Here is a 27,192-nt window from a genome sequence, read left to right on the forward strand (position 1 = left end):
TCCAACACCCTAGCCCAAAGGTTCCTAGAATTTATAAACTCAAATGCTATGGAATAACTTGTTACCACTCCCACAAGAGGGGAAAACATACTGGACCTGATCATCACCAACATGGGGGCTCTATGCTGCAGACCGGAAGTGTATCCATCACTGGTAAGATCAGACCATAAACTAATCTCACTGGATATTCACATCCCGACCCCACCCCCTGCCCAGAAAATCACAGTGAAAAACTTCTCTAAAGCAAATTTCACACTCCTCAAAACAGAGGTGGAATCCTTCAAAGCCCCCGGGCCTGTGGAAAATACGGCCCAGACCGCAGAATCCTTTATAAACGCATTCTATGAACACCTTCAGGAATGCATGGATCATGCAATCCCAAATAAAACCAAGACCCAATCCTCCAAAGGCAGGCGTCCTGTCTGGTGGACCCCAGCCATAAACAAACTATACAATAGAAGAAGGAAGCTACTACATGATGGAGCAAAATCCCAAAAAGGGAAGGCATCTCTGATCAGTATTAGCAAAAAACTACGAGCACTCATAAAATCGTCTAAGGCCAGCTTCGAGAGAAAAATTGCACAGGACACTAAGGATAATCACAAGGCTTTCTTCAGTTACGTTAGGAACCTGGGTGGGAATTCCCAGATATGCTCAGAATTAGTCCAAAATGACAAAAAATACACCAAACCCACAGACATTGCCAACATCCTAGCTGACAGGTACAGCGCAAACTTCTCCCCCCCTCCCCACCAAAAGGGCAAATATCTATCCCAGCAGAGTGCCCCCCCCCCTGACATCTCAGATGCTCAGGTAAGAGCTGCCCTCTCCAAACCAAAAAACACAGTATCAATGGGACCAGACGGCGTCCCGGGCTGCGTCCTACATGAACTCCAAGAAGAGCTAAACCCAAAGATAAAACTACTGTTCAATCTCAGCCTTACTACCGAATATGTACCCAAAGAGTGGCGTACAGCAACAGTGGTCCCTCTCCACAAAGGTGGTGCCTCAACGGATCCTGGAAACTATCGCCCCATAAGCCTGACTAGCTTGGTCTGCAAAGCTATGGAAAGGATCATCATGGACCTCATAAATAAAGATATTGGGGACCTACAGACACTGGATCCTACCCAGTTCAACTTTGTTAAGGGCAGATCCTGCCTCTTAAACCTGGTCAATTTCTTTGAAACAGTCACCACGGCCATTGACAAGGGGAAGGTGGTCCACACAGCCTACCTGGACCTCACAAAAGCCTTCGATACAATACCCCACTCGAGCATTATAGATAAGCTCACCAGCTTAAATATAAACCCCTATGTCACTAGATGGGTTACAAACTGGCTCAAGGACAGAACCCACATGGTTAGAATTGCTGGAGCCATGTCAGACTCCAAACCAATTACAAGTGGTGTCCCACAAGGCTCAGTCCTGGGACCTCTCTTGTTCGGTATATATTTCTCGGAGGTACAGGCCAACACGGAAGGACTGTGGCTGACCAAGTTCGCAGATGACTGCAAACTAGGCACCATAATCGACTCTCCAGCCGACACAAGCATCCTACAAAAGGGCCTCATAGAAATAGACAATTGGTGACAGAGCCATGGCCTCAAGCTAAATGCCAAAAAGTGTATAGTCATCCCCTTTGGCAAAAACAAAGTGCCCAGAAATTACCACATAGGTGGTAATCCATTAAGTACGGAAGAAGTAATTAGGGACCTGGGGACCCAAGTTGATAGCAATCTCTCATTTGAAAACCACGTGGCCAAAGTGGTTAGAAAAACATTTTATATAGCCCACGTAATCATGAAGGGATTCACATCTAGATCAGGGGAGGTCATCGTGCCACTTTACTCATCCCTCATCAGGCCCATAATTGAGTACAATGACCCTTTTGGGACACCTGCAGCAACTGGAAAGACCCCAAAAGTACCTCACCAAGAGGATCAAAGGGCTCAAACAGATGCCATATGCTGCCCGGTTAAAGAAACTCCAGCTCTACTCAGTGGCATTCCGCCTGCTCAGAGGCGATATGTGCCTGACGTATAAAGCCATGTCCAACCCGGAATTAATGGACATGCTGCACCTCAGAAAATCCAAATCCCATCGAGCTACGCGCTCGAGAGACTTGAACCTCAGCACTGAAATAAATAGGACATGCTGGAGGGACAGATTCATAACCCAGAGGCTCCCTTCACTCTGGAATAAAATCCCAGTCCAGGTTAGGCAGAGTCCCTCATTGACTCTCTTCAAGAGGAATCTTGATGAGTGGATGGGAGATCGTAGGTTTATCCCGGGTATCACTTCTGTGTTACTGTTAGACAGAGGCACAGTATACTAACCTCGAAAAAGGGCATAGCAAAATTCATTTAAAATGGGTGGCGAAAGCCAAACACACTCTGGCTAGGCTTATAAATGCCCTAGGGCAGATAGCCTAGTATGAACCTATGAACTGGGATACAGAATCTGAATTGTCTAGGCATAAGTTTAATTCTGGTGGCTGACAAAAAGCAATGACTAGAAATGGAAATCAAAGTCTAAACCAACCATATATCTGAGGTAGTATAGTCATTGTGCTGTGTATTCAATGAATTTAAGCAACAGGCCAGTGTACATATACTGTGGCTAAATACAGAGGATAGCTTTCATTAAGAGCTGGGGGTGGATAATGGGTAAGGTGTTTACCTTACAGACACAAAGTACAGGGTTTGATTCTCAGATTGGACAACTGGTTATACATAAAATAGCCCACAAGGGCAGTTAGCCTAGTATTAAATTGTGTTTTTTGTGAATATTGTAACAGAAATAAAAGAACTAAAAGTGGGATCTTTAGAAAAGGGTAGGAGTAAATTACATAAAAAAAGAAAGATTGTGCAAACAATACATGTAGACAAATAGGAAGACCGAGGTTCAAGAGAAGGCAGGTACTGAACAATTTATGTAATGTTGAATTGATTATATTGTAATGAACAATATATGTGATGTGTCAGGTTTGTAATATGTGTTGATATGTCACAAGCGATAATTCAATAAAGGTGTTTAAAAAAAGTATACTCTCAAGTTCCACACAATGGGTGGTCTAACCTACAGGATGACAAAGCAAATCTTGAACAATTTCTAGAATGGATGCTTAAATAACACAAAGTCTTTATCTGTTGGCTGATCCAATTAGAGGTACCTCCTTGATGTCTTCTTGACTGGGGGTGTTCATTCTTCACTAGTCACAATTCAGCAAATCTAGAAATAAAAAACTTAAACTGGACACCATTTAACTAAATGAGTGGCATAAAACTACACACCTGCCTGACTTCAAGGACACGCCAACAACAGCTGTTGGGATGGACACATCCATCTGCAATGGGACTGTAGTAGAGTAACCTCAGGGACTTCTAGCATATCAACTAACTCAGTAAGACAGTATCAGTAAAATATCATGGACACTGTGATGGATTACAGGTTGAACATTGAGCAGTACCACTACGAATGAAGGTGGGAGTAGCATCACCTTGGCACAGAGCTCAGACAGCACAGTCCTGGAGAACAGACTTCTCAAATGCTGGTCTGACATTTTTTGATGAAGGCATGCACTGAGGACCACGTGACTGTAGCAGAAATGCCAGCAACTGAGACATTCTGAAGCAACCACAAGGCAGAGCCACTTCCCTGGCGGAATACAGTTTGGCTACAGCATCTGGCAATAAGTTGCAGAACAAATGATTGCAAAAAGCAATGCAGCTGGCAACCCATTTAAACTGTCTGCTTGGAATCATTAAGCATTTGACTAATCAGGGAAAAGAAAACAAGTAAGTGGTCTACATTCCTAAAATCATCTTAATTCTCAAATAATACCTGAGCTGCATATGTATATTCAGGGTGTGAAGAACTTTTTTTCCCTAGTTTCTGATGCCACATGAAAAACAGATGAATGGACTGGCTCATGGAAATATCCAAAGTGACATTCTGGTGGAAGCATAAGTATGCCTACAGAGTCATCCTTGTCCATGTGAAAAAGACTACATTGCTCCTTATAAACAAAGGTCTAAAGCTCTGTTATGCTACATACAACTGTGATGGCTACCAGCAACATCATTTTCTAAACAGACTGTCAATGCCACTGAGCTAGCAGGCTCACATGGCAGACTGGTACATCTGTCTACCACAAAGTTCAAGTCCTGGGTGGAATGGGTTAAACAGTTCAACATCATATGATAATGACACATTCTGTTAAGGAGCTACTTGAAAAGCCAGGTGCTGTGGCACAACTTTGGCTTAAACAAGGTCATGATGTAATGAATTAGCTGACATATGCATCGGAATGAATAAAATCAGTACCATACTGAAATCGGAATCACTTGTGCTAACCAAATAAAGCAGTTCAAGGTACAGCTCCAACCATTTTGAGACACTTGTTCATGTGAGGAAGAGCCCTTCTAAGTGGAAACATTCTCAGTGTGCAGAGGTACAGTGAAGTGAGGGGGTCAATATCAGAAGCCTTCCACTGAGCTAAGGATGGCTGACACTCCAGCCAACAGAGACATCCTTGGCAAGGACCAGGAGGATTTTCTGTATTACTGAGGCCCTTATGGGCTGAAACCATGTCCTTCTCAGTTATCCTGGGGCACTGAGAAAAGCTTGTAGCATTATTATGTGAGACTTTCAATAAGACATTGACTTAGTGTAACAGCATGGAAGTCCAAAGGAGTCACCCATGACTTGGGAACAAGATCACTTGCACTGCTATTCACCCCCTTTCTTGGTGCACCAACACTTCCTAGATGCCAAACAAGTTGGTTCATATGGTTCTCCATTTCTGCAACACCATGAACAGGCATGACCTCTAAATCTGAAATTTCAGGAGACTATCAGAGGTCAAACTCAGACCATACACAGCTTATTCACTAAACAATAGATCTGAGCCACTGAGAGAAGGCTATTTACCAAAAGCACTCAAAGGTGCAGTTTCTGAAGTCACAGACTTTGGCTTTGAAAGAGAAACTTCCTACATCAAGGAAGACTTCCTAGTACAAATGGGACACAAGATGTCCAAATGGTTCTGCCCTTGTAGCTTCACTGGAAGCAAGGGCATTTCCTTTCCACACCTATGAAGCTTGCCTAGTATTCACAGAACATTCTGAAGAGGCTTTTAATTGATGCATGCAGTGTCACAATACTCTGATATGAAACATCTTTAAAAGCAAAGAACTAGCAAAGTAACCTCCCTCATGTCCTGGAATATGGCACTTCATTTATTGACAAAACATTCAAGTGATAATGTTGCTTTGCAGAAGAAATGTTAGACTCCTAATCATTCTGTTTAATGAAGGTGTCCCCAAAGCATCTGAACTTTTCTACACAGCATGTTTTTGTTAATTTTCCTGTAGCACAACTACTCTCTGAGGCAACATGAAGGCCACAAACAAATATGGGAGTTGAGTTCATCTTGTGAGCCTGTACTTTGACCACAGCAGCTTTTGTGAAATAAAGATGCTGGGACAATATTTGAAGAATTGCAGAAAAAAAAAATAAATCTGAATAAATATGTAAACTGGTAAAAAAAATAAAAAGAAATCCACGAAACCTGGAGAGCATTACATAACTGAGTCTAGACCCTTCAGTCGATGGAAAAAATGATGAGGAATGATCCACTAATACTACTGCTGACTTATTGACATTGACAGAGTCAAGAAAGTAGAGCTGTGCAAGTAAATTTACCATAACAACAGATGTTCAAATAATCACTGCTTCGGTAGCCTTATATGAGTTACATTTTGCACAAGATACAACAGCCAGTCAGCTTCTTTCAGAGCCCATTCCACGTTCCCAAACAGTCAGTTCTGACTAAAAGTCAAGTTTGGATGCCAAGCCCTTCTCAGCTTTCATGCTGACTGACAGGTGGAGGCTAACCTCTTAGAGGCCATTTCTAGGAAAAGAAAAAAATACATATCCACACCCTGACATAAAAAACACACACACATAAACGGTGGTGGTGGTGTGGGGAACAGTGGATACTGCAGCAGTGATCACTTGAACAACTACTGTTACAGTAAGTTTACTTACACAGCTGTACTAGTTTCACCATTATAAAGTTTGCACCAGTAGCCTTGTCTACATGAGTATAGATTACCATAGCTTAAAATAACTGGGAGATGGAAGGGGAAGGGTCCAGCAGCCTCTGGAAAATGGTCATAGCACAGCTTGTCCTCATCCCTGAGAAGGAATCTAGTTTATAGTGCATTGTAAAAGTATGCACAGTAGACTAAGTTGCTATTTCTAGAATTCTGTTAGAGTCCAACCCTTTCTAAAAAGCCATAGATGAAGCCAAGGCCCTGGCAGAGTGAGCTTTGACCAGGCCAGGAATCATTTTATTGTGGTGGCAGGAGTACAGGACAGTTATGTTAGAACTTACCGTAGCAGTAGATGCTCTAGTGATCACGGTTGCAGAATTCCAAACTGATGCGTTATTTCACCACATAACCTGGACATCTTGCCAGTGTACCAAAGACAAACTCTTACACAGATCCATATGCCCGAAGCATGAATTAAGCCCTTGGATATAATGGTACAGAAGTGAATGTATTAGAGTAAAACCTCAGACTATCTCCAATCTTAGAAGCATGCAGACACCACAGGACACTAGAGTAACTAGTGCGCTAAGAGGGGAGAAGGTAGGACATGGCTTCTCCGCGGGCCATGAAAACCAGTTGAGCAAAGACAGAAACAGGGATGACAGAGTGAGAAGGAATACTGTAAATGTGATCAGTGGGGCATCTACTGTTATAAGTTCTTACACAACTGCAATTTGTCCTTCTTTAGATAACTGCTGCAGTGTTTCAAGTGTAAAAGATAGCTAGGTGAGACATAGGAGAGCTATCACGCAGTCCAAAGTGGACTGATCTCTTGAAGGCAGCTCTGGACCTAAAAAAAGCATCTACCCTGTAATGTTTGGTAAAGGTATATACAGAAGACTAAGTAGCTATACCTAGGATAGCTCGAGTCTATCCCCTTGTAAAGACTCTAGAAGAGGCTACTGCTCTGGTAGAATGTGCTTTCACCAGTGAAGGTAAATAATTGCCAAGGTGAGTATAACAAAAAATCCAGTTAGCAATAGTTTGTTTTGAAACAGAGCTACCTAGTTTGGTGTCTTGGAAGGAAAAAACAGCTGGTCAGACTTGTAGATTGACTGTCGTGTCCAAGTAAAATCTGAGCTGTCGATGTATATCCAGAGAATGCAGGATTCAGTCTCCTTTATTCTGGGGATTAGGGAAGAAAGTAAGGCAACTGATGGCCTGATTGAGAGCTAGCTCATTTACCTCTTTAGGTATAAAGGAGGGGTTGGCCACAAACGCTGTCCTCATGAAAAACAAGGAAGGGTTGGGGTGGCATCAGAGAGTACAGTTGTGTACCTACCATAAATGTAGATGTTCGAGTGTATTCACTGTTGCAGTCATTACACTTGGGTTATCCTGCTGGCAGGCTACCCGCAGTTGGCCTGAATTAAAAAGTCCTGGTCCGGCGTCGGTTGCTGTCGCCTCTTCCCTGATGTCAGTGCGCCAGAGGTATTTAAGATGCAGCCGACTCCATTTTCTTCAGTTTTTCTTGCCCCAGATGTCAGTTCCCCCAAGAAGGTAGGCAATACATATTGTTTTTAAAACATACAGTAAAATAAAAACAATACCTTCATCTACAAGCAAATACACCACATAGGTAGTATAGGATAGAGATAAGTCCCAGCAAAGAAACGGGGATGGAGGGTGGGTAACCTGGACTGCAACAGTGAATTCACTCAAACATCTACATTTATGGTAGGTACACAACTGTACTATGTTCATCGTGTTTCACTTTTGCAGTCATTACACTTGAGTTGAATTCCAAAGCTGAGGTAGGGCGGCTGGGTCTAAATAGGATTAGGAGTGGCTATGAGGCCCTGCAGAACTGCAGTGGCAAAGCCTGCTCTGGATTTAGAGTAGAGAGGTAAGTGATAATGCTTGGTGAAAGTGTGCACTGAACTCCAAGTTGCAGCCTCCAAAGTTTCCTTGGTTGGTACTCCTCTGAGAAAGGCTGCTGAAGTGGCTGCTGCCCTGGTAGAATGTGGTCTAATATTTTTAGGCACTGACTTGCCATGCTGTGCATAGCAGAAACGAATGCAGTGTCCTATCCATTTTGGAATAGCCTGCTTTGAGATCGCCTTTCCTTGTGATCCTGCAGCATATGCTACAAACAGTTGCTCAGTTTTTCTGAAAGCTTTTGTTTTGTCCAAGTAGAAGCATAGCTGCCTGTGTATGTCCAAAGAGTGCAGAAGTCTCTCCCCTTTATTTTGGGAATTTGGATAAAATGTTGGCAAATGAATGGTTTGGTTAAGAGCCACACTGGATACTACCTTTGGCATAAATGTTGGGTTTGTCCTTAGAGAAACCCTGTCCGGATGAAAAATGATAAAAGGTTCCACTGCCATTAATGCCTGTAACTCTGAGACTCTTCTTGCTGAAGTTATTGCTAGGAACAGAGCAGTTTTCCATGATAAGAATTTTATATCAGCTGTATTGGCTGGCTCAAAAGGAGGCAGTGTGAGCTTTTCTAAGACAAAGTTGAGGTCCCATGTAGGTATCGGTGCTCTCCTTGGGGGTCATATGTTTTTTGCCGCTCTGAGGTACTGTCTTAGCAGTGGATGAGAGAAAATAGGAGGTTCCGTATTGTAATGAGCTGAAATGGCAGAGGCATGGATCTTAATTGATGAGAAGGATAGGCCTTTGTCCAGCATCTCAGTTAGGTATTGTAAAATCTGAGGAATATTTGCAACAAGTGGTTCAAGTCCTTGTGCCTGGTTCCAAGCACAGAATCTCTTCCATTTTTCTGCATAAGATTTCCTGGTGCTGGGCCTCCTGGCTTCCAAAATGACATCCATAACAGCTTTAGAGAGAGGTGTGTTCTGAGTGGCTATATTATCTGCCATGCAGCCAGATTTAAGGTTCTGAGTTGGCTGTGCAGGCTCTGGTTGTTTTGTTGAGTCAGAAGATGAGGAATTTGAGGTAAAGTCCAGGCTGGGCCTTGAGACAAGCTCTTTAGGATTGGGTCCCAGTGCTGGCGTGGCCAGTCTGGGGCAATAAGAATCATTTTTGGCTTCTCTTGTCTGACTTTTAGAAGTACATTGGGAAGGAGAGGCAGTGGTGGAAAGGCATAAACTGTTAGGGTTTTCCAGCTGAATGATAGAGCATCCACTTTCCATGCTTGTGAGTGGTAAGTCCTTGTGCAGAATTTCTGTAGTTGGTAGTTGAGAGGGGAGGCAAAAAGATCTATGTCTCAGCATCCCCATTTCCTTGTTATCATGCTGAAGACCTGTGGATTTAGTTTCCACTCATGAGGGTCCATGAGGTTTCTGCTTGGTTCGTCTGCCAGAGTATTTTTCTTTCCTGGCAGGAATTGTGCCTGTAGATGTACTTAGTAGGTCAGTGCTGTGTTCCACAAAGTCTTGGCTTGCCTGCAGAGGGGGTAGGAATGTGTGCCCCCTTGCTTGTTTATGTACCACATAACTGTAGTATTGTCCATCTTTAGTAATAGTTGTCCTGGATGTAGTAGATCCTTGAAGGCTGTCAGGGCATTTTGTATAGCTAGCATCTCTTTTTGATTGATGTGAAGATGCATTTGGTCTGCGGGCCACGTGCCCTGATTACATTTTCCTGCCATGTGTGCCCCCCAGGCATAAACTAATGCATCTGTTGTTACTGTCTGCCTGGCTGTGGGTAGAGTGAAAGGCTGTCCCTTGTTGTGGTGACAGGCCAGTGCCCACTATCGAAACTCCTGTTGCAGGCAGGGAATAAGAGTTATTATTGTTTCCAGGCTGTGGCAATGTTGAGTCCAAACACTTTTTAGATACCATTGTAGCTTCCTCATATGCAGTCTTGCATATGGAATTAGCAGGATGCAGGATGCCATGAAGCCCAAAGCCTGCAGAATTTTTCTTGCAGGTAGCTTGGTCTTTGTTCCCATCATTTGAAAGTAATGAGTCAGTTGCCTTTGCTCGTCTGGCAAGAGATAAGCCATCTGGGCAGTTGTATTTAAGCTTGCACCCAGGAATATTATCTCTTGAGAGGGCACTAGTTTTGATTTCTTTTCGTTTACTGTCTACCCTAGGCAAATTAGTAATCTTTTTACAAACGCCAGATGCTTTAGTAGAATGTCCTTGCTCTCTGCTTGAATAAGGCAGTCGTCCAAGTAGGGATATATTTGAATTCCTTTTTGTCTGCAAAATGCAATTACTGGTGCCAGGCATTTTGTGAAGACCCTGGGCGCAGTAGATAAGCCAAAGGGCAGTGCAGAGAATTGGTAATGCATTGAGCCAGCTATGAATCTGAGGTATCTTCTGCAAGATTGTCTGATTGGAACATGCAGATATGCCTCTTTGAGGTCCAAAGTAACTAGCCAAGCTTTACTGCCCAGCATGGGAAGAAGTTGCTGCAGTGTCAACATTTTGAATTTTGGAACATCCAGGAAAGTATTTAGAATTGACAGGTCCAGTATTGGTCTCCAGGCTTTGTCCTTTCTGGGTACCAAGAAAAGTCTTGAGTAAAATCCTTGCCCCTGTTCATCCTGTGGTACTTTTTGAATAGCCCTCATGTCCATGAGAGCAGAAATTTGTTTTTGTGCCTCTGCCCATTGATTGTGTGGCAGGTCTGGCATACCATTTGGTCTTGGTAGGGTGTGAAAGTGGAACCTGTACCCCTGAGAAACAATATTCAGTACCTATTTGTCCTGGGTGATCATGTGCCAATTTTGTGAGAAAAGTGCTAGTTTTCCCCCTAAGGGTGCTGCCAAAAGTTAAGTGATTGGCATAGGTAGAGGAAAGTCATTGGGACTGTTTCCTATAAGGTTGTGATTTGTCTTCTCTGCCTCTGGGGGCTGAAGCACCCCATTGTTTAGGTCTGTATGTGCCTTGGGGCTGAGATCTGCCTCTTGGGTGTCTGTATCTGCCTCTTTGTGGCCTGTCTGACACTTGAAAGGACCAATTTTTAGAAGGCCAGTTCCTGCTAAATCTAGGTGGCTGAACCTGTAAGAAATCCTTTACTGTCTGCATTGATTTTGCTTTATCCTCCATTTTCTTTAACACCACTTCTGCCTTAACACCAAACAAAGTATCATGCTGTAATGGAGCATCCAATAATTTTGCTTTAACACGATCAGGTAAACTTTGTTCTTTTAACCAAGCATGCCTTCGAATGACAGAACCTGTAACTGCGGCTCTGCAAGAAGCCTCTAATGAATCAAAACCACATTGCAGAATATGCTTTCCCACTTGTTCAGCTGCATACAATAAATCCTGCATTTCCTTATTGTCAGGACATTCTGAGCTTGTAAGCATTTTCTGTTTTAGCAAAGACATTAGGTATTGTTGATATTTAAGCATGTGAAACTGGCAGTTTAAAGCCCTTACAGCTAAAGTAGCAGAAGTGTAAACTTTTTATCCCCATCTATCCAGTGCTCTAGAATCCCTATCAGAGGGAACAGGGTTTTTTTCAGTGGAGGCCTTGACCCCTTTGGGACCCTGAGAAATTGTTTCTGGGTCAGCAGCATGGTGTTTATAAAGAAATTTATGAGAGTCTGGGACCCTGTAGTACCAATCTGGCTTGACTGGTGCAGGGGGTAAAGAATCAGGAGACAAACTGGATTCAGAAAAAACATCATCAACAATATCTAGTACAGGAGGGATAGCAAGGGGGGGTGTGCTGAGGCAGTAAAAGAAAGTCCCTGAGCCTTTTCTTGGATTCTGAATAATCCTGGCTCTCCCAGTGGAAATGCTCCCTCATGGTGTGCAGGGTTTCCGCAAAAGAATAATCCTCAGGAGGAGAGGCTGAAGGGATTGATTCTTCAGCATCAGAGTCCTCATAGGGAGGAAGAGAATATCCTTGTTCTGAAGAGGAATCAGAGGAAATGGAGACCTGGTCAGAGGAGTCATAGTCAGTGTCTTGCCTAGGCCTTTTATCAGGAGGGGGATGGGAACCCCTGATCAAAGTAATTAGGTCCGCTGCCATTTTAAGCATCTGTTTCTTTGGCATGGATGGCTGTCCAAGAGAATGCTGTACTTGTTTCTTTGTCTTTAGTGGTGTTTTAGACTTTGCCTTTGCTGAAGTGGACTTGATAGTAAGCTGTGTAGGTCTGAAAACACCCTCAGAAGCTGATGCCTGCTCAGCGGCTCTGGACCCATCTGAGGGAATAGTTTCCGTAGGCCCAATACCTTGAGTTTCCAGAGGCCTAGTTGTCTCCAAATGAGAGTCGGAGGCGGCCTGTGGCTCTGAGGTAGCGGGTGTCAGGGGCTGTGAAAGCACCTCATTGAGAACCGGCGACTGGCCTAGAAGAGGCTTCGTCGTCGGTTTTGGACCTCAGATGCCTGTCCTTTTCTTTGTCTTTGCGTTTTTTATGAATTCCGGTCGCCGGTTGTTCTGACGGCATTATGTAGTTAAACCTTCGGCCAAAGTAATGTAAAGCAAAATCAAACCAACGCTTAATAGTGCGTTGGTTGAATCTAGCACAAAACCGACAACTAACAATGTCATGGTCAGGGCCTAGGCAAGGAATACAGTAAGAGTGAAAATCCTTATGAGGTATTTGCTTCCCACAAGAAATACAATTGTTAACTTTTACTGACATCGGTCTGGAGCGAGAAAAAAGTTTCCCCAACGGGGTACTTAGCTTTATTGAAGACTGTTGTTCTGAAATTCAAATTCGAAAATCTCAGGAGTCGGCCGACCGGCACTTGCGAACTGCTTTTGCTTCGGGCACCGCGCAGCAAGAAAGACTGAAGAAAATGGTGTCAGATGCATCTTAAATACCCCTGGCGCACTGACATCAGGGAAGAGGCGACAGCAACCGACGCCGGACCAGGACTTTGGAATTCAGGCCGACTGCAGGTAGCCTGCTAGCAGGATAACCCAAGTGTAATGACTGCGATAGTGAAACAAGATGAACATCCTGGAGCTTGGAGACTCATCTAACTGAGGTAAGGGTTACCAGTAGTATGGTTTTCCAAATACAGAATTTGGGATAGGCAGAGGCTGCTGGTTCAAAGGAAAAAAGTGATTTTTTTTCAAGGACAAGGTTGAGGTCCCAAGAAGGTGAAATGGCTTTCCTCGGTGGTTTTAGGTAGAATACACCTTTTAGAAATTGTTTTACCTCTAACTTAGACAAAAGAGGAGGGTCAAGATGTAAGCAGGCAGAAGTAGCTAAAAGGTGTGCTTTGAATGAGGAGTACACCAGAATAGCTTTTAAAAGCTCAAACTAGTAAGACAGGACAATGCAGAAACCCATTTGCATAGGGTTCTGTTTCTAAGCGCAACACCAAAGAGAAAATATTTTGCATTTTTATATACAAGATTTCTAGGTAGTAGGTCTCCTTGCCTCCTGAAGAAACCTGTAGTACATCCTCAGAAATTTGGTGTCTGAAAGGGATCAGAATCCTATCATCGATGGTGCCAAGCTGAGACATGACAGGTTGCGATGAAGAAGTGAGCCCTTGTATTGGGTGAGCAAGTCAACTGTGTGAGGTAATTTGTAGTGATGACCCATAGCTAGGTGGCAGAGAAGGAGGGAACCAATGCTGACTTGGCCAAAAGGGTGACACTAATCAGCTCTCCATTTATCTCTCTGGATCTTTAGCAAGACCTTTGGGAGAAATGCAAGCACAGGGAAGGCATACAGGAGCCACCCTTTCCAATGAAAAGATATGGCTTCCATTCTCCATCCTTGAGGATATGGAGTATCATGCAAAAAAGAAAGGAAATTGTTGTGGACAAAGACAAACAGGTCTACCTGCAGAATACCCTACTTGTATACAACGTCTGTTCACCATGCATTAGTAAGGGTCGTCCCTTGAGCTGCTTAGAAAATCTGCCTGGACATCGTCTTGTGAGGGAATGTAAACAGCTTGGAGTGACAGACTTGCTTTTGTAGTCTGATAACACATCATATGAGCTTGTCTGCATAGCTGATAAGATCTTGTCTCTTCCCTGCTTGTTTATGTACCACGTGACTGCAGTATTGTCTATGAAAATTCTGAGTGGTTCTGGTGCCCACAAATGGGAGAAAATTTACACAGCTTGAATTAGTGCCCACATCTCCTTCAGACTGATGTGCTCTGGTGTTAGATTTCATAGGTTAATACTAAGCTAACTGCCCTTGTGTGCCACTTTAAGCCTAACTAATTATCCCATCTGAGAATCAAACCCTGCTCCTTTTGTCAATAAGGTAAACACTTTTAACCATTAAGCCACCCTCCCAATTTGGTGGACACTAGCCTTGAATTTGCACAGAGCCTATCCATGCCCCAAACACAAAGTCTGAAGTATCTGTGTGCAACTCTTGTTGTGGCATCTGCAGGCCTGGGTTGAGGTTTAGCTGTGACATCTACCACTGGATTTCTTTCTTTAAGCACAGGTGGAGAGGAATTTTTCATATGAAGTTTGGCAAAGGGAACCATGGATATGGTTGCAGCCATGAATCCCAGTGTCCTGAGGATTTCTCTTGAACTGCAAATCTAAAGGGATAGGAGAAATTGGAAGTACTTGAAAGGACTCTGCACCTTGTCTAGAGGCAGAAAAGCCTGCATAAGTTTAGTGTCTGGTCTGCAGCCCAAGATGTCCAGGTCTTGGGTTGGTTCCAGTGTACATTTCTTCAAATCAATAGTGAACCATAAACAATGGATTAGGAACAAGATAAAGTACAAAGGTATATGGAGACGGTGCCTGTATTAACAGATCATCCATGTATGGGAATAATTTGAGTCCTGCAGAAGGCTACAACTTAAGTCAGATACTTTGTGAAAACCAGGGGGTTGTCAAAAGACAAAGATCAGAACCTGAAAGTGTTCTGAGCAAGCTGAAAACCACAGACATTTTCTGAAGGTAGGGTAAATTGGAATGTGGAGGTAGGCATCCTTTAGATTCAAGGACATCAGAAAGTCTTGTGGAAGTATGAAAGGCAGAAGAGTTTGGGCAGAAGAGTTTGGACAGACAACACAGGCTCATAGATTAGTACTAAGCTAACTGCCCTTGTGGGCCATTTTCAGCCTAGCCAATTACCACATGTGAGAATCAAACCCTGAACCTTATGTTTGTACGGTGAACACCTTAACCATTATGCCAATGAGGGGACCTTGAGGAAATTGTTGAGAATGTACAGATCCAGTATAGGTCTCCATTCTCCTTCTTTTCTTGGAACAATGAAAAGTGTTGAACAGAACCCTTTTCTCATGAACAGTTGTGGCAGAAGTTCCGTTGTGCCTTGGTGGAATAAGTTGTGAATGATGGGAAAAAAAATGACTGAGTTGGAGGTGGTTTGTCCTTGAACGGGGTGTCTTTCTTCCAAGTCATTCTGTAACCATGCTGAATAGCAGAGAGGACACATTTGCCTGTGGTAATTTGCTGTTAATTTCCCATAAATGAGATGAGTCTTTTGAGGAGGGAACAAAAGTTGGGTAAGTCAGGCTGACCTGTATTGGTGGGGAGGTTTCCCACATTTAGAATCCCCATCTGGTTTGTCTTGGAATCTTTTCCTAAACATTTTCTTGGCGTTTTGAGGGTCCTAGATTTTCTGCTGGCAAAGAAAGTGGGCTTCACAGAGTAGTTTCTCTAGTATCTGAGAACAGAAATAAGAGCAAGTTGTCAGCAATCCTTTGTCAGTTTCCTCTGTTACTGTAAGGTTTTAAACAAGCTGGCTGCATTGGGGACAAATAAAACTTCCTTATTGAAAGAAAAATCTTGTAGCTTGGCTTTAATGTCCTCAGGAAGGGACTGAGAGTGTAGTCATGTACACCTTCTAATAGCAGATCCTGTAGCAGCTGCTCTGGAGGAAGCCTCCACTGCACCATAGCCACATTTGATGCAATGCCTAGCCACTTGTGAACTACTGTAGACATGGCCTGTTGCATACTGACTGATCATTCCATAGAAGCCAAAGCTTTGTTTAAATTCCCCAAGATAGACAACAAATATTTAGTCATTTAGGAGTGCAAGTTCAGGGCTCTGAATGATAGAGTAGAAAAGTTATATACCTTCTTTCCCAGTCTATCCACTGCTCTGCTCTCATTATCTGAGGGAAGGACAGTAGCAGCAGGCAGGAATTTAGGCCTGTCCACAGGCATGGAAAACACAGAAGGATCTGCCAAGGGATTCTTGTAGAGAAACATTAAATCTTCAGGCACTTTGTAAAATCTACAAGGCCTTTTAGGGTCTGATGGCAGAGAGTCAGGAGCTGTGGACATAGATGCAAAGGCATCAAGAAAGGTCTCCAGTATAGGAGTAACTGGAGCAGAAGATTGGTTCCATCTCTAAATGATTATAACATATTTTTGCACATCAGAAAACTGTTTCTCATTCAAAGTATTTCAACATGTTAGAGATGGCTTACCTAAATGAAGGTTCCTCAACCAAGAAATTAGGGGAGAGGGAATTCTTTATCATCAGAAGCTACTTGGCCTAGAGAATGGATATGTGAACAGTAGGCCAAAGAGTGCTCATCAGAATCTAATTCTGTCACATCATCCTCAGATGATGATTCAAAATCTCTCTTTTGGGGGGTATCAGGAGTAGAGAGCACAGGATGTAAAAAGATGGTGGCTTGAGTGCCATCATGGCCTTAAACAGGCCCTGGATGATATCTATCCATTTATTTTTCTTGGACGTCTGAGTAGAAGAAACATTTTTGGTTTTCTGTTTTCTCTTTTAAGTGCGATGTCTGCTTTCACAACATGTGGTGGTTCTGATCCCTGCTATACCTTAATAAGAGACTGTGGTATTTCCTCTCTGAATAAAATTTGTGGAATGTCTTCTGGGCCTTCAGAAATTATTATATGGGGGTTCCCCCTTCTCACCAGTGTTTGTAGCATCAGTTGTTTAGAACGTGCATATACCTCACATTCCATATCAGCCTCCAATGGCTTTGCAGTAGAAGGCATCTGAAAAGGGTCGGGCATACTGTGGGTTCCAAGACCTTAGTACGTATGTCTGAATTTGACTGGTCAGGCATAATTTCGCGCATAGGCCTCTTAAACTTCATTTTTGGGATAGGTGGGATATCAGGGTTGGATGAGTCTATTGGGTTTTCAAGTAAGTTATGAGGGAGGAAAGTTGTACCCATAAGGTTTTAGGTATGAAGACCTGGCAAATAATACAAAGTTTATAACTGTGCTCTGTGCCAAACAGAAACAGCACTGGAAGTGGGGATCCTTGTAGGGAAGCTGCCTACTATAACTGCACTCTACACTACTATCTGACATCTAATAGAGAAACAAATAACAATGATATTTACTAAAAAACAAGGAATTCCCCCAACAGGGCAGTTATTTGAACCAGTGAAGGCCAACAGTTATGACGACTACTTGAAGAACAGACCAATGGGTGTGAGGTAGCTAGACAGTCTGGGGTTTTACATTCATCGTCTGCTTATGTGCCCTTACACATATGGGCTTAGGTCATACATCAGACATATGGCTCTATGGTAGGTTTTGGCTTTGCTATCCTAGCAGAGTCCAGGTTATTTGGCAAGATAACCCAACATTTTGGAAAATTGCACACTGATCAATACTGATCTGAGGAAGAACATTAAAAGGTGATAGGCTGAGACAACCATTTGGAAATAGTCTTCTTTAACTCAGACTGTCCTTTCTTTTTACCTTCACAAGAAATGAACAACTGATCAGAAATTCTGCAGGATTTTGTTCTGTCAAGATAATACCAGAGTTGTCTGTGAATTTCCAAGGTATGAAGTATTCTTTCTACCTCCTTTTTAGGTTCTGGAAAGAAAACAGAGAGAGAGAGAGAGAGAGAGAGAGGGATTGGCTTAAGGTAAACTTGGAGACCACTTTAAGAACTAATCTTTCATGTATGCCTAAAGAAACCCTATCTCTATGGAAAATGAGAGACGACCGACCCACCATAAGAGCTTGCAACGCAGACACTCTTCTTGCAGATGTCACAGCAATCAGCAAAACTGTTTACCATCGTAAGGACCTCAAGTCAGCCAGATGAACTGCTTCAAATGGAGCAAGTGTTTGCTTCATTGACACAAAATTCAGATCCCAATGAAAAGCTACACATTTTCTCGGAGAGCTCTTATGTAAAACCCCTTTCAAAAATGTTTTGACATCAGACTGCACTGAAGGGGGGGTGCGCATGAGCAGAAATAATGAACTGGCTGACAAATGGACTTGATGGGGGAGTAAGGCTACAGGATAGTAACTCACACAAATATTCTAAATCCAGCAAAACACTAGCCCTGAATGAGTGCTGGTTTGATTGTAGGCACCAACAAGAAAACCTTTTCTATTTGCTAATATGCGATTTTCTAGTAGCAGGTTTTCTTGCCTCCATTAATACCTGCTGAAAGTCCTGAGGAAATGGGTGTGTAATGGTGCCTCTCTCTTTGGGGCATCATACTACTGTTTTAAGTGTGAACACTGTAAAGTACTTTACAAAGCTACTAAAGTAAGAGGAAATGCTGTATGCTGTAAACATGTGTATTAAGACCCTTTCATACAAAGTCAGCTGCAGTTGTTTGGAGTCAGGATATATCAAACACTCCCTGTCTTGTGTGAGTATACTCAGTCTGTGAGGGAGGTTGTGGTAATTGCCCTTGGCTATTTCCAAAATATGGGAGAACTACTGTTGCCTTGGCCAGAAAGAAGTCACAGGGATAATCTTTGGAAAGTCTATCTGAATCTGTAAAATGACCCTGGATATCAGTGGAAAGGGTGGAACACATACAGGAACATTCCTGTACAAGGAAATGAAACTGCATCTGCTTTCCATGCCTTCTTGCATGGAATCCTGGAAATGAGTTTTGCCAGTTTTCAGTGAATGGAAGCAAATAGATTTATCTGAGGTGTTCCCACAAATAGACTGATTCCTTGAAGACCCCCTGATTCAATACACACTTGTGAGCATCTGTCAAGGTCCTGCTCAGTTTGTCCGCCACAAAAGTTTGCTCTGAATGAAGATCCATGTACAGTGAGAATTTGCAGATAAGCTATATCCAAGGCTATTATGGCTTGCCTGCACAGAGAGTAACATCTAGTTTCCCCATTTGCCTATGTACCTCATTGTTGTGGTGTTGCCTGTAACAACTTGTAATGGTCCTAGGGATCACTAAGAGTGCTGACAGCATTTATAATTGCCACATCTCTTTTATATTTATGTGTTTTGCTTGTTCAGTCCTTTTTGTTCCACAGACCCTGCACTTTTACTGCACTTTCACAAAGACACCACTCCCCAAGCAAAGTCTGTGACTTTGTTGGAACCGGAATAGAAAAAAAGAAGAACGCCCCTTTTCACAAATCCCAGTGCAGGAATCTGGAATGTCACGGGATATCGATGTTAGGATCGTACTGATTTTAGGTACCTCTGAATGTTTCTCATGTGGTGTCTGGCTAGAGGAATCACGGATACTATGAAGCCTAATTCCCTTGCCAAGGCCTTGCTCTGAGTGGAAAAACTCAGAAATATATCAAGATGTAGGTCTACATTTGTCTCTAGTAGACAAGATCTTTGAACTGAGGAATCCAGGAGACACCCCAAAAAAACAATCCAGTGAGAAGAAATCATGCAAGACATTTGGATGCTCTCCTGAAACCCCACTCCGAGAAAGAACTCTCTCACTCGTGACAAATTTCGAACACCTTGAAAAAGACTCTGCAAAGATAAGTTGTTCATCTAAGTAAGGAAAAATGTGAATATCTTGCAGACTGCAGCAGGCTATCATTGGAGATAGACACTTTCTGAATACCCCTGAAGCAATGAATAACCCAAAGAATAATTCACAGAAATTAAAGTGTGATCAAGACAGAAAAACCTTAAGGAATGTTTGAAATCTGGTGCTACAGGAATGTGAAAAGCATCCTTTAAATCTAGGGTCACTAAAAACTTAAAAGGGGGTGAGAGGTGACAGGTCACGAAGATATTGGAATGTTTGAAAACCGGTTTAGAAAGGTAATTTTAGAAATATGTTTTAAAAATTTTTCCTGTCCTCCTTGTCCTGATTTAGTTATTTTTTTAAATGTCATGATATATATGCATTTATTTTTGTAAGAACAGCATTTTTACAGTATACATTTCCTCTTACTTTAGTAGCTTTGTACAACACTTTACAGTTTTCACACTTAAAACAATAAAATGATGCCCAAAAGAGAGGTACCATTTGCCTACCTCATATACAATAATTCAGACATCAGCTGGGAAGTTAATTATAAAACTAGTATCACTTCTCCTTCAACTTCAGTTATTTCTTTTTTCCTTATGTTAAAGAAAAAAAATCAGTTTTAAAGTATTTCAGACAAAAATTACTGACTTAACAGAAAATAAAGGAAATGAGTAGAAGATATGAATATGACAAAATAATGGTTTCTTATACTGGGTATGAGCAAAATGGCAAAGCATAATGAAGCCAACCCTATCCTCATATTAAAGAAAATCTTTGACAGACATAAAGAGTAAAACTGGTAGAATAATGACACATATCCATAAACAGAAGCCCAAAAGTAGATACTATACAGAGGTCCCATAAAACTCTTATCTAACCACAAAAAATGTGTAATATCAATATTGCAAAACATTTCAAATTTAGACATTCAAAACTCTGAACCTGTAACGTTTTTCTGCTAGAGAATCAATGAAGTGTGCATTAATGATTACACAATAACAATTACTTACAGATTTCGCTGATCCAGAAGATCAAGGAGAAAGTTGATCAAGGTTTCATAGTGCCTGTTTAAAAGAAAAAAAAAACGCTGAGGCCATTTGTTTACCTAATATATTAACAACAACACTGCATGAATTTACAATCCAGTAGTATTTTCCAAAGTGCATCTTGGGACTGATTACATCTGATGATTTACTAGCAAGGAAAATATGTACCAGAAGACTAGGGAAGCTTCCGGGTTCATTGTTAAATAATCCATTTTTAACATTCGGCTGGACAGTACCAAAAGAATGGCAAAAAAAAAAAATCCACAGGTCTGTTACTGACAAATAGATTTCACTTTATACTGCCTAGAATCTCAAAAAGGCCTCAAATCAAGCATGAAACAAGATAAGTTATTGCAAAAATTTAAGGAATTCAAGAGTAAATAGTAATTATGTACCTCTTTCATCTTTTGATCTTCACCACTGATGCGCATTGGATTTTGGTCTGGATGTAAGCCAGACTTTAAGGATAGGTGCCCAGGCCTGAATTAAGTTAGGTAATTATGGAGTTGCAACGTCAGGTACACAACACATTCTTAAATATGCCCTAAATATAACTTGTTTTTCCTCCTTAAGTTACTCACTTTTAATTTATAGATTTTAAACATATACAGCACAACTCGCTATTAAACTTGTCTTGTTGTTTTTGCTCATCCCACTACAAGCTATACAAATGCCTACTACAAACACAGCTGCAGCCAATCTATTCGGGTCTATATTATATTTTCGAAAGTTTCAAATATCGAACACCGTATGGTCAACACCATATGAGTGATGTTTGAAATTTCAAAAATATAATAAAAAAATAAAAATAAAAAACTATACTTACCTAAATGCTGTAGGCAGTGGGCCAAGCCCCCCTGCACCCCCCACACCCCCACTACGTAAATATTCCTACTCCGAGATCCCACTGCATTGAAGTAAAGGGAAAATATTCCCTACTGCGATTTCTGTGTTACACATGCGACGTTTCAACCAATCAGGTTCACTCAATACGCGTTCGCCGTTTACAATTTTCGATCACGCGGTATGAACCCAAGCTATTCATGGGGCATATATGCAGTATTTTGCTGTTCCCACAAATTCTATGAGGGCTTTAACTTAAAAAAAGCTCTTACTGTGCTCAGTGTGTTTGGCAGTGTGCAATGGAGGTTTCCAACCCATTTTGCAATAGCAGCAGAAGACATTCCTAGTTCATCACTAAGGGCAAACAGCAACAGCAGCAGACAGAGCAAATGATGACCAAAAGCCCGCAAACAAAAGATGGAATGGAGTGATCAGACTAAACAAGGGACTTAAATGTACATGTATTAGATAACTGGAGAACCAGGCAATGTTCTTTAGTGTAAGGTCATACTTCTGTATCAGTGGCTGCAGGACAGAAGAGATGCGATTTTGTGCAGTGAACTATATATACCACCGGAAAAACTGGTACTTGTGAGCAACAAAGCTGCTGGCTGAGAATCCTAAAAACTCAGGAAAAAATACCATGCATCATTGACAAGCTCAGTTGAGACTTCAGAGTGATGAAGCACTTGTAACTTATTTAGTAATCAAAACTTATTTTTTGAAAAAAGATGAGCATTTGGGCTCCTAAAAACAGAGGTGGCTAACTTCCCGGCACCCATGTCAATGGAAAATAGTTGCATGACTGCTGAATCATACAACAATACACTGTACAAACACGTACATAAATGCATGGAACTAGCCATACCCAACAGAACCAAGATGCTCTCCTCAAAAAAAGGAAGACAATCTGGTGGTCCCCTGCCATTAATAAACTCTACAACAGAAGGAAGAAATTGTTGCAGAAAAAGGTGAAGTCTCAAGACTGGAAAAACTCCCTTATTACCCTCAATAAAAAGTTGAGATCCCTCATCAAAACCTCTAAAGCCAGCTAGGAAGGCAGAATTGCGGCAGACACTAAAAACAACCACAGATCCTTCTATAGTTATATTAAGAATTTCCACGGCAATACCCAGGTTTGCTCTGAGTTACTGCACAATGGCACCTCCTATACTGAGCCAACAGATATTGCCAACATACTGGCCAACAGATTCAGTGCTAACTTTACCCCCCCCCCCCCCCAAAAGACCAATCACAATACTGGAGGAATGCCAGGCACCAAGCATCACAGGTTAAAGCTGCATTGTCCAAGGCTAAAAATACAGCATCCATGGTACCTGATAATATCCCTGCATGTGTTCTACATGGACTACAAAGTGAACTGGCACCACCTCAGGCTTTGATCCTACCAAATAACGCACTGCTACAGTCATCCCTTTCCATAAAGGGGGAGCGACTACTGACTCTGCAAATTATCGCCTCATTAGCCTGATGAGTCTGATATTTAAGGCTATGGAGCGCATCATAGTGGACCTAATTAACAAGGATATAGGGAATCTCCAAACTCTAGATCCCACGCAATTTGGTTTTCTGAAAAGTAGATCATGCCTGCTCAACCAGGTTGACTTCTTTGAGTCAGTCACCAGAGCTGTGGATAACGGCAAGGCAGTTCATACAGCCTACCTCGATCTAGCGAAAGCTTTTGATATCATTCCCCACTCAGGAATTATTGATAAACTCACCAAACTAGGCATCAGCCCCTATATCACTAGGTGGGTTGCAAACTGGCTTACAGAAAGAACCAATAGTGTGAAAGTAGCGGACTCCAAGTCAGACTGCCGACCAATCACGAGTGGAGTCCCACAGGGTTTGGAGCTGGGTCCTCTCCTGTTTGGCATCTACTTCTCAGAAGTCCAGGCTAACACGGAGGGACTCGGGCTGACCAAGTCAGCAGACGACTGCAAACTAGGAGCCATTATTAACTCCCAAAGTGATGTAGACATCCTACACAAAAGCCTCACTGAGACCAATGACTGGTGTCGAAACCATGGCCTTAAGGTTAATGCCAAAAAATCCATCGCCATCCTCTTTGGGAAAAACTCAGTTCCCAATAATTACCACATTGATGGGAGCTCACTGAACACTTAAGGCGTTATAAGAGATCTGGGTACACAGGTTCACAGCAACCTCTCCTTCGACCACCACATTGCCACTGTGGTCAGAAAGTCCTTCTATGTGGCACATCTCGTTACCAAGGGTTTTCCATCCAGGAAGAAAGAGGTCATCATCTCTCTCTACTCTTCCCTCATTAGGCCAATCATCAAGTAGAATGCCCTATTTGGCATGTACCTCACTAGACACATGCAACAGTTGGGGAGGCCACAAATGTACCTCATGAACAGGATCCTAGGCCTTAAACACATCCTACATGCACAGACTCAAAAAACTCCAGCTATTCTCTGTCTCATATCATCTACTAAGAGGCGATCTCTGCTTGACCTGCAAAGCCATGTCTGACCCAGCTCTGTTAGAAATGTTACATCTAAAGAAATCCAAATTCCTCCACACCACACACCCCAGAAACCTCAACCTCATTACCACAATCAACAGAACATGCTGGAGGGACAGGTTTATAATCCATAGACTGCCCATGCTCTGGAATAGACTTCCCATACATGTCAAGCAGAGCACCTCACTGGCCCTCTTCAAGAGAAATCCTGATGAGTGGATGGGAAATAGAAAGTTCACCCTGGGGATCACTCCAGTGGCTCTACTTGACAGAGGTACAGGGAACTAACGTCGGGCAGCACGATGCCAGGGCATTTCTATAGGATAGACTTGTAAAGGCTCCAGGGCCATTAGTCTAGTACACACCTATGAGCCTATGAACTTTCGCCCTTAACAGAGTTTCATCAGATCTAACTCCATTTTACATGACATGCAGTATTTACCTGCTTTAACACAGAGATCATTGTCAATTCACTCAACCTGGGATCATAAATATATGTCACAGGCTATTCATCGAAGCTGCAATAGGATACGTCTCATCTTTAACACCTGTTCTGCATATCTACTCCTACTGGTAGCTAATTGGTAATAGTTTATGTGCTACACTCCTATCCTATGTGGTTAGTCTCTAATTAATACAATTTACACAAATCTTGTCCCTCCCTAGCTATGTATAACTGTTAGCACATCATTGTATCTGTGATGTGTTGAGTAGATGCTATCTGCTATGTTTAGATGGGACAAAAAGTATTAAAAAAACAGACAACCAGTCGAATTAAAATCCTTAAGTATTATACTGTAGTAATCATAACTGCAGTTAGTTGGGACAGTTTGGCTAAACCTGTAACTGGGAGCACCTACCTTATATCCTTTATGTCAGGTAGCATACCACCCATTCTGTGAAAGGATGAATTCAACTTTCTAGTGATGTATCAATTACAAGTGTGTTCAGAAAGACAAGAAAGGGCTCTGTATGTGCTAGGTGAAAGACATACTGCAACAATCTATGGCAATGAACCAAACAGGGTTAAATAAGGAAAGAGATAACAGACTTCTACTTCAGTTTGTTCTGTCTAAATGTTGTCAAAACAGGCACATATAAGAGGTTGTCAGTAACGTGTCTTCAGCCCTAGTTGTTAAAGTTGTAATCCCTATCAAACAGCAAAGTGTAGTTCCCACCATGGGAATCAGTGAGGCTCCAATGTATCTTGTACCAAAAAAAATTTACAGCGACGTCTAGGGAGAGTGGAAAAATATGCAACGGTACGGATTGTCTGGTCCTTGCTATTATACTGGATCTACTTGATCACTAAGTATAAACAAGATATTACGCTATCTATAACTGAAACAAGTAGAAAATAATTCATAGATTGTTAATATAGTACTAAGAAACATTAAATATAATATAAAGATAAGTCTTGTCAATAGTCTTACATACTAAAACAGTGCAGACATCACAAGTTGCAAACTGGTTATAAAACACAAACACACGTATTTATTAATCATAAATACTCATGCAAACACAACCTGACTGATAGGGTACGTGACTATAATGAGGAGTAGTGTGTCTCCCCCCCCCAACCCACATGCACAAGTGCTCGAACAAGTTGGGAAAATTCAAACAAAACAAATAAATACAGCTTTTACTTAACTCACAAATTGTTCTATTCAAGGTTGGAAGGCAAATTTTGAAAATTAAAAAAATATATATACATATATCAATAGAAAACTACAGCCATAACTATTTTTTCCACTGTCTGAAGTAAAAAGTCCAAATATATTGCAAATTCCTGGTTCATCAAAGATGATGATAATGTAGACTCTGAATGAGTCCATTTCCCAACCAAAGCATCCCACTCCAGACCCACAATTTTATACTTTTGCTACAGCTTCCCACTCCAAATAACTGGAGGAATCCTCTTTAAGGCATGAGAACACCCCCTTCCAATTATGGTAGGGTAACCATCACAATCTGAAATCCTGTCTTCCAGTTCACAGGACAATATGCTGCCCTCTGGAGACTCTACAGAATATCCTCAATAACCCTATCTACCCATCCATTTGCTCAAGTTGCACTTAATTGGGAATTCACCCCAGGTCTAGCACCTATGCCTCTGATGGACAGAGGTAGTCTGCAAATCATCCACTACATATATCAAATTTGAGAGTCACATGCATTGAATGGCTAGGCTTATAAGGTCCCTAGTGGTCATTAGCCTGGTATACACCTATGAACCATTGAAACTATCCCACAACTTAGAAACCCTTCAATCTGTACAATAATAAATCATATAACTGGTCTTATAATGACCCATTAACTCAACATAAAATAATTTCACTTCTAGCTAATACATGCCATTACCTGATTGCTCTTAAAGAAACATTATTTACATAATATTTGTATCACACAACAGCATTAGCAATACTTTAAAGCCAAAATACTTAGAAATGCAGCATTTTTTTACAATATTTATTCACATGCGGTATCTAATACCCCAAAATGCTGCAAAACACACACACACACACTGCCTAACAGGGTAAATAATGGTGATGAGGACTAGAGTAACATACAATATCATTCTAATGGTGCAGGGCAGTTGTTTAATGAATGATCCACTACCTCCCTTCGAGCATTGTAAACAAACAAGAATTATATGAGAGTCCACCAGATTACAGGAACACAGTCCAGAAATAATAGGTTGATAGCATTTGTTTTGCTACAACAAGGTGTTACTTGAAACAACTAAGAAGAAGGGTATGGAACCTTCAGACCCTGATACCACCTATATTTCCCAACTTAATAAAACAGACCCTGAGGGCATATCACCTTAGGCAGGTTGTAGTTACATAGGGATGCTTCCTTGACATAAACCCCCCCCCAGAAAAGCTCAATCATAGTGCTCTCACTATATTACATGGAGGCTTACTCTCAGTGTAGTTGTATTTATTTTGATTTACACTTTGCTGAGGATTTCAGTCCCACTAGCCCAGCAGCCTATTTGCAGGGGAGGTCTGCAGCTGTATTCATATTGACTAGGGAAATTTAGACAGGCCACCAGAGAACTTCCCCTACTCTTTTCAATAAGTGCCATAGGATCTTTCACGGCCATCCGAGCTACCC

At 41.9% G+C, this 27,192-nt stretch overlaps 1 protein-coding gene across 1 annotated transcript in view; it reads right to left on the minus strand.

Moving 5' to 3' along the window:
* PSME4 (proteasome activator subunit 4) overlaps window positions 1-27,192 on the minus strand; it is a 2,990,260-nt gene that overhangs the window by 1,087,383 nt on the left and 1,875,685 nt on the right. The window contains exon 30 of the mRNA XM_044055122.1: window positions 20,685-20,738. Coding sequence (XP_043911057.1) covers window positions 20,685-20,738 — 54 coding nt within the window. The remainder of the gene's footprint in view (window positions 1-20,684; window positions 20,739-27,192) is intronic.

This window comes from Protopterus annectens, chromosome 1.part2 (assembly GCF_019279795.1).
Source record: "Protopterus annectens isolate FY-2018-M chromosome 1.part2, PAN1.0, whole genome shotgun sequence".
Taxonomy (NCBI): domain Eukaryota; kingdom Metazoa; phylum Chordata; order Ceratodontiformes; family Protopteridae; genus Protopterus; species Protopterus annectens.